At 42.8% G+C, this 7,800-nt stretch overlaps 1 protein-coding gene across 1 annotated transcript; it reads right to left on the bottom strand.

Moving 5' to 3' along the window:
* Nucleotides 1-4,719: 4,719 nt before the first annotated feature.
* LOC101931724 (olfactory receptor 11A1-like) lies at nt 4,720-5,652 on the bottom strand. Its single transcript, XM_024110913.2, has one exon. The coding sequence runs from the start codon at nt 5,491-5,493 to the stop codon at nt 4,720-4,722; it is 774 nt and encodes a 257-aa protein (XP_023966681.2). The 5' UTR covers nt 5,494-5,652.
* Between the last annotated feature and the right edge of the window lie 2,148 nt (nt 5,653-7,800).

Genomic DNA, 7,800 nt, shown 5'->3' with positions numbered 1-7,800 from the left:
GCATCTGCAATTAGAGAGGATGAATCCCGCACTTCTCTCCTATGTGCTGTTAGCTGTCCTGAGGACATTGTGCATGCCAACACAGTTACTCGCAAAGTTAGCAGAGGATGAATCATGGGCACCTGCGTGTGATATGGACGGCAGCAACTTATCAGTGCTTTGTGCATTTACAGAGCAGCTGCATACAGTAGAGCATCACTTTTGGGCTAAGGAAACAAACACTGACCGGTGGGATCACATTGTCATGTAGGTGTGGGATGACCACCAGTGGGTACAGAACTTTAGGATGCATAAAGCAACCTTCATGGAGCTATGTGCTGAGCTGGCCCCTGACCTGCGGCGCAAGGACAACAGATTGAGAGCTGCCCTTCCGGTAGAGAAGTGCATTGCTATCGCTGTGTGGGAGCTGACAAATCCAGACTGCTACCGGTCAGCCCCAAATCGATCTGGAGTAGGAAAGTTCATTGTTGGGGCTGTATTACTCCAAGTGTGCAGGCCAATGACTCACATCCTGCTGCATAGGACCATGACTCTGGGAAATGTGCATGACATGGTAGCTGGCTTTGCTGAGATGGGGTTCCCTAACTGTGACAGGGTCATTGATGGCACACACATTCCAATTTTAGTGCCAGACCACCTTGCCTCTGAATACATCAATAGGAAGGGATACTTCTCCATGGTGTTGCAGGCAGTTGTGGATCACCGGGTGCATTTCACGGACATCTATGCAGGCTGGTCTGGAAAGGTGCATGACACATGCATCTTCAGGAGCTGCAGGTGGGGACTTTCTTTCCAGACCACAAGTTCACAGTGGGGGATATGGAAATGCCCATAGTAATCCTGGGAGACCCAGCGAACCCCTTACAGCCCTGGCTCATAAAACCTTACACAGGGCACCTGGACATCAGCAAGGAGCGTTTTAACAACAGGCTGAGCAGGTGCCGCATGGTAGTCAAATGTGCCTTTGGCTGTTTGAAAGCTCACTGAAGGTGTTTAAATGGCAGGCTAGACATTACTGATACTGATAATATCCCCGTGGTCATAGCCGCATGCTGCCCTTTGCATAATCTGTGTGAATCTAAGGGTGAAATGTTTGCTCAGGTGTGGAGCACTGAGGCAGAGCGTTTGGCTGCACAGTTTGAACAGCTTTGAGGAACCACTTTGACAATGAGGGGCACTGGCAGTAATGCATGTCTGCTTTGGAGGTGCTTCCCTGTTGCAACCATGTACATTTTTGGGGCCCAAGATCCGTGCAACACAACGCTTTAGAAGCCTGTACCCAAGAGTGAAATTATCTATGCTTTTGTAGAACACAGAATAAAAACCCTGTACCATTAAATACCTTAGCTTTTATTTCTTGTTAAAAAGGGTAAAACCTCACAACTGTGTATAGGTCCAGCTGTTATTGTGCAAGCTGTGAGAAGGGGTGGAGTGATGGGGAAACTCAGGAGTGCTGTGGAGTGAAAAGGAATGTGTGGGCATAGAAGGAGGTGGAGTTGGAAAAGAATTGTGTATCTGCTGCGGAGGCACTCGAACTCGGATCTGCTCAGTCTGCAGCTGTATCAAGCACTTGAGCATCTCTGTCTGATCCTCCATAACTTTTATCATCCACTCTGTCACTTGCCTAGCAAAAGCAGCATTCTCTTTTCTGTCGTGCCTTTCAGCTTCCCAGCACTCTTTCCATGCCCTTCTCTGTCTCTCATCACGCTGCAGCATCTCGTGGAACATCTCCTCTTTGCTGCACCTAGGATTTTTTCTTATCTGTCGCAGCCGGTCGGCAGGGGTGTGTGGTGTGTTCCTCAAGGTCTGTGCTGAACAGAAAAGGGATTGTTACATTCCAGCAAACGGCTGAAACATTTCAGTAAAAAGGGCATTTTTCTAGTAAAAATCACTTTCTTTCTGAGACTCTAGGTAGGCACACAGCCCCGCGAGCACCCCAAATCATGAGTTCCAGGAGTGGGGGGAAGGTGGTTGTGCATATGGACAAAAAGGTCTTGGCTGACAGGGAAGCTTTTCAGGGAACTAATTCTAAAATTATCCCACAATTTTTCACAGGCACCCAACCTGCTGGCTGACATCTCGCTGATGAGGGTGACTAGGGAAACCAGGGCTCAGCTTTTGAATGCTTGCGGCTTTCACCCCGGTCTATATGCAGCTCAGCTATGTGGTGCTTTGGTCCCAGTTCCAGTGATTGCCAAATGGAATGGTACAGTTTCCTACAATGGGGGACCTAACAAAACTGCAATCCCTTGGAATCTGTGGCAGATGATTAACAAGTACCTCTTTGAAACTTTCCAGCGCCTCTCTTTGGAGGATTCCCTGCAGGTCTCGATGTCCATCAACATCCTGCTTGGCCATGCAGATTAGCTACATAGGGCAATGTCCAGCTCACAGAAAACACTACCTGCTTCCCACTTTTCAATTCCCTACACAAGCCACAGCAACTTACCCAGAAGTCTCATCAGCTTCCTGCTCCCCATTGAGCACTTCTGGAGTTAAGAAAAGTTCCTGGCTGCTTGCCCCGCTGGGCGACCCCGGTGGGAGAATCACATCCTCTTCTAGCTCAACTTCTTCATCCACAATTTCAGCCTTAGGGTTACCCCTCTTTTAGCAGCCTATAAAGTATCCACAGGGTAATTGGCGATGGAGGTGGGGTTACCACCGAGGATAGCATTCAGCTCCTTATAGAAGTGGCAGGTCTTAGGTGCACCACCGGAGCGATGGTTCCCCTCCCGCGCTTTATGGTGTGCTTGCCTCAGCTCCTTTATCTTCGCTCTGACCTACTGTGTGTCCTGATCATAGCCCTTTTTCACACAAGCCTCGAGAAATTTCCCCATATGTGTCCCGATTCCTATGGGTCACTCGCAGCTCTGACTGAACAGACTTCCTCTCCCCATATACTGATCAGATCCAACAACTCAGCGGTGGTCCAAGCAGGAGCATGTTTGGGATGATAGCCAGCCATGCTCATCTGGGAAGCTCCTCTGGAAAGCCAGCAAATAAGATTTAAATGAGATTTAAAAGTCCCAGGGCTTACAAGGGGGAGGGGTGGGTTTGGCTGCAGGGCAGCAGAGTTCAAACCGCTGATCAGAGCGGCAGCAGCGGAATTGTGGGATACTTTCTGGAGGCCAATAAAATAAAATAAAAAAAAAAAACCCTGTGGTGTCTACACTGTCTGTGTGTCTGAAATTGTGTTGTTGTAGCCATGTTGGTCCCAAGATATTAGAGATAGAAGGTGGATGAGATGATCTGTCTTATGGGGCCAACTTCTGCTGGTGAGAGAGACAAGTTTTCAAGCTTATGCTGATCTCAACTGAAGATGAGCTCTGTGCAACCTTGAAAGCTTGTCCAATAAGAGATATCACCTCACCCACCTCGTGTCTCAGATTTTTTTGAGGTATTTAAGCATTGCTGAGTTCAGCACTGAAGTGCCTAACTGATTTAGGAGCCTGACAATGGGACTCTGGCTCCTTAGTACCCCCTTTTGCAAATGAGATTTAGCCTCCTAAATCAGTTAGGTGTTGCAAAGCTGAGCACAACAGCACCTAAATACCTTTTAAAATCTGGGCCTTGAACAGGTCCAAACGTTTTTTCCCCCCTTGGCAAATGTTGATTTTCATTGATAAAGTGAAAGACAATCTCAGCTTTCATTTTGTGAATGAAGATGAAACATTCATAAGCAGGACTTTCCTGGTGAGCGCCCAGAGCTGAAACCTCAAAAGCCCTGAATGGAGGTGCAGAAGGCTGAGGGTATCTTTACTCCCTTCCAGTGCCATTGTAGGGTAGTGACAATCTTTCCTCACATGAATGAGACATAAAATATCTCTACCTAGAAGAAAATATTAAGCATTTGTAAAACAGTGCTTGGTTTTATTAGATCAAAATTTCAGACCTTATCATAATATAAGAGATTCCAAGACATGACTTTTTTATTGAAACTTTCTTTATTAACTTCTACATGCTTTGGAACCAATATTGTAACATGCAATTAAAGCTGCATTGTACTTACAAAGGACACACAGGGAAACTCACAGATACTTCTATCTTATTTGAGGTTGAAATTTTCAGAGGTGCCTATGGAGTTAAGTACACAACTCCGATTGAACTCCAAAGGGAGTTGAGTGCTTAATTCCCTTAGGCCTCCTTGAAAGTCCCAGTCAAAGATTTTTCTGTCTTTCATTCTTTTACTTCAAATGAGAAACTCCATTTGTCAGCATTGTTTACATTGCTTTTAGCCAGATTCTTCATATCTTGCCAAGAAGAGGTCTTTAGGTCTGTTCTATCAGGATCTATGCATTGATCTGACATCCAGAATAACATTTTTTTTTCAATTTGGAGTAAGATTTTCTAAAATGTCCTCAAGCACCATGGTGATAGATAGATAGAATCATAGAATATCAGGGTTGGAAGGGACCTCAGGAGGTCATCAAGTCCAACTCCCTGCTCAAAGCAGGACCAATCCCCAGACAGATTTTTGCCCCAGATTCCTAAATGGCCCCCTCAAGGATTGAACTCACAACCCTGGGTTTAGCAGGCCAGTGCTCAAACCACTGAGCTTCCCCTCCCTATAATAGTCCCCCCACATATAATAGATAAATAGATAGATAGATTTCCTTTAACATAAAGTGCAGTGCATGAAGACTGAACGTTTATGATCAGAGAAAATAATTGAGACCATCTCTAGTTAAAATATTTTTAAAAAGAGATAAGAAGTCATCTTCAGAGCCTTCTTGTGGCCACTAATACTGCACTAAGAAGCTTCTTCAGAGCCTCATGAACTTCTTTGTTCTTCAGACTATATACAATGGGGTTTAGCATTGGCGTCACCACCGTGTAAAGCAGAGAGATGACCTTGTTGAGCACGAGAGGGTGGTCTGCGGAAGGCACCACATACATTGCAATCAGAGTCCCATAGAATGTGCTAACAATGATAAGGTGAGAGGAGCAGGTGGAAAATGCCTTTTGCCTCCCAGTGTCAGAAGGGATCCTCAGGATGGCCCGGAGTATGCAAATGTAGGATGTCAGGATTAAGAGGAATGGGATCAGGGATACAGCTGAAGAGAAGGAGAAAACCATGATCTCAACCAAGTAAGTATCGGAGCAGGAGACTTTTATCAGGGTTGTAATATCACAAAAGAAATGGTCAATCTCATTGGGGCCATTGAAATTTAAATTAGACAGCAAACATACGGTTATTGAAGTTCCGATGAAGCCACTTGCCCAGGATCCAGCTGATAACTGAGTGCAAACCTTGCCGTCCATGAGCGTCATGTAATGCAGGGGCTTGCATATAGCTAAATATCGATCATATGACATGACGGTGAGAAGGAGACATTCAGCAACAGCCAGGGCACCAAAGAGATAAAATTGCATCATGCAGCCTGCGAATGATACAATGTTATCCTTGGTTACCATGCCAAACAGCAACCTGGGGACAAGATTTGTGGCATACCAGATTTCCAAGAAGGATAAATTTCCTAAAAAGAAGTACATAGGGGTGCGGAGACTGCGATCAGTCAACACTGTAATTACAATGAGCAGGTTTCCAATTATTGTCACAAGGTAAGTAGCTAAAAAGACCCAAAAGAGGACAATCTGGAGTTTTCCAGTACTTGAGAATCCCACAAGTATGAATTCGGTGATTTCTGTTTGATTTTCTTTACACTTCTTCACCAGATGAACTTTTCCTAGAGAAAATAAAATGATAGTATAATTACTTGTTTTTAGGGTTGGCAGAATTCCATTATTATTATTGTATGATTCTGACAGATAATATTTATTTTAAAAAGGTTTTTTAAAATTTTTATCAATTTACATTTTCACAGTTGTTAGAAATTATGGGTGGGTGTCAGACAATAATTGTGTAATGACTGCTGATGGAGAGGGTCAAAAAGTTAAAGCTTTATAACCATTAAAACACTAAGTGTCAATATCATATGTCAAAATATACAAAGTAAACAGCATTAAATCAATTGGAATTGGTCCTCAGGAGGACTTAACTTTGAATCTCTCCCTCTAAAAGCACACACACAGCTCAACTTAAATGACTACAGCTGCCTGTTGGAAGTAGCAGTAGATTCATATCAGCCACTAGAATAGATACAGACCAGTAGTGTATTAATGTGGGCTGAAGAAAGTAATTGATGTCCAGGCATGGAATTTGTAGTGTGTGTCAGGATGCGTCATTGAACTTGGGGAGGTAGGTTCATGTTTAGGTGTGGAGGGGCTTCAATGTAACTATGCCAAGGATTGGTGACAAATGTTCCTGTACCCTTTCTACATGTGATCACTTGTCTACAGTTTTTATATAGCAACAAATATATAGGCAGTGAGATTAGGAGAACTTCCAATGGCACACAGAGAAAGTAAAACATTAAACTAAGATCACCACTGAAGCAAAGGTACCCACATTGTGGATATGAGAAGAAGGCATTACCTGACAGCTCAGATCCCATGGAAATCCCTTTGAAAATACCAGCATTCAAGAGGAGTAGGATCAGGACAACAGGACATTTTTCAAAGTTCACTAAAGGATTTAGACACATAATTCCCATTATAATTCATGGAAGCTCTATGTCTAAACACCTTATTTGGGTTTAAAAATCTCAGTGGTGCATAGCTGGGTACCTTAGCCCCCTCCTAGGAAAATAAATGAGAATATAATTGATATCACCTGAGGATCTTTGGCCAGAATTTCCATGATATCTAGGTGCCTAGTGGGATTTTCAAAAACATCTCGGTGCCTAACACCCATTGAAATAAATGAGTTTTGATGCCTAGGTGCATTTGAAAAACATAATATGTGCATAAATTCCTTTAAAAATCTGATCTCTTGCATTTGATGTGATTACTTTTCACAGACTGGGGTTTGACTGGACTATAATTCTGCTCTAAACACACAAATCCTATCACAATAGTGCATATGTTTACCTTTCATTCTCTTTAGTAATATCCTATCCTTCTTCACGGACATTCATAGGCTACTTTAGGGCTTCTGCTGTCCTTCTTTTCTTATGTACTCCCATACATGACTTGCCAAACATCTTCTTGAAAGAATGTGCTAGGAGTGGTCTCCTATTACATACCTTTAACAGGGTCATATATATCCTCTTGTGCTAAACCCATTGGGGTTAATTACAATGATTATATTTTTGAGTGTATTTTATAAGATTAACAAATTAAGATTCTAATTTCAAAGAGAATATTTGTCATTTGGTTCACTGGCACTACCCAGCAAAGCCTCAGCTTTCCTCACAAAGATTTATTTTTCTCAAAAAATTGAGAACCCCAAACAGATGTTTAATATAAGAAGATTTTTGTTCATTTGTTTTCCATTTGTGTTGGGGCCCAAATTTTGTGCTTTTAGCAGTTTCCCTCATTTTTCTTTAGTTGTCATCTGCACATTTCTTGGCTTTCAAATTTTCTTTTGTTGGACACAAATTTGAAATTTTTCGCTGAGATGTTGACTGAAATTAAAATATTTTTTGTTAATATTTTCTGCAGAAAAATAAAACATTCTCCAACGAGTTCAACTTATGATACTTTGTGTGCATATTCCAGTCCCAGCAGATAGTGGGTCTGATGCTGACTCTACAAAGTCTATGGACTTACATTTAATAAGACTGCAAATCCTTCCTCTCTTAGGTGGTATAATCTTCAGGATAAGGGATTGTGTCTTCCTAAGTGTTTACACATCACCAAGAACAAGGGACTTGGTGTTGATTGTCGTCTCTGGATGTTTCTGTTATATCAATCAATCAAACACCACCACAAGACCAAAAGCAGGTCTTGTGACTGCAT

Source organism: Chrysemys picta, chromosome 13, assembly GCF_011386835.1.
Source record: "Chrysemys picta bellii isolate R12L10 chromosome 13, ASM1138683v2, whole genome shotgun sequence".
NCBI classification, from domain to species: domain Eukaryota; kingdom Metazoa; phylum Chordata; order Testudines; family Emydidae; genus Chrysemys; species Chrysemys picta.
This window is presented reverse-complemented; position numbering and strand designations above follow the sequence as displayed.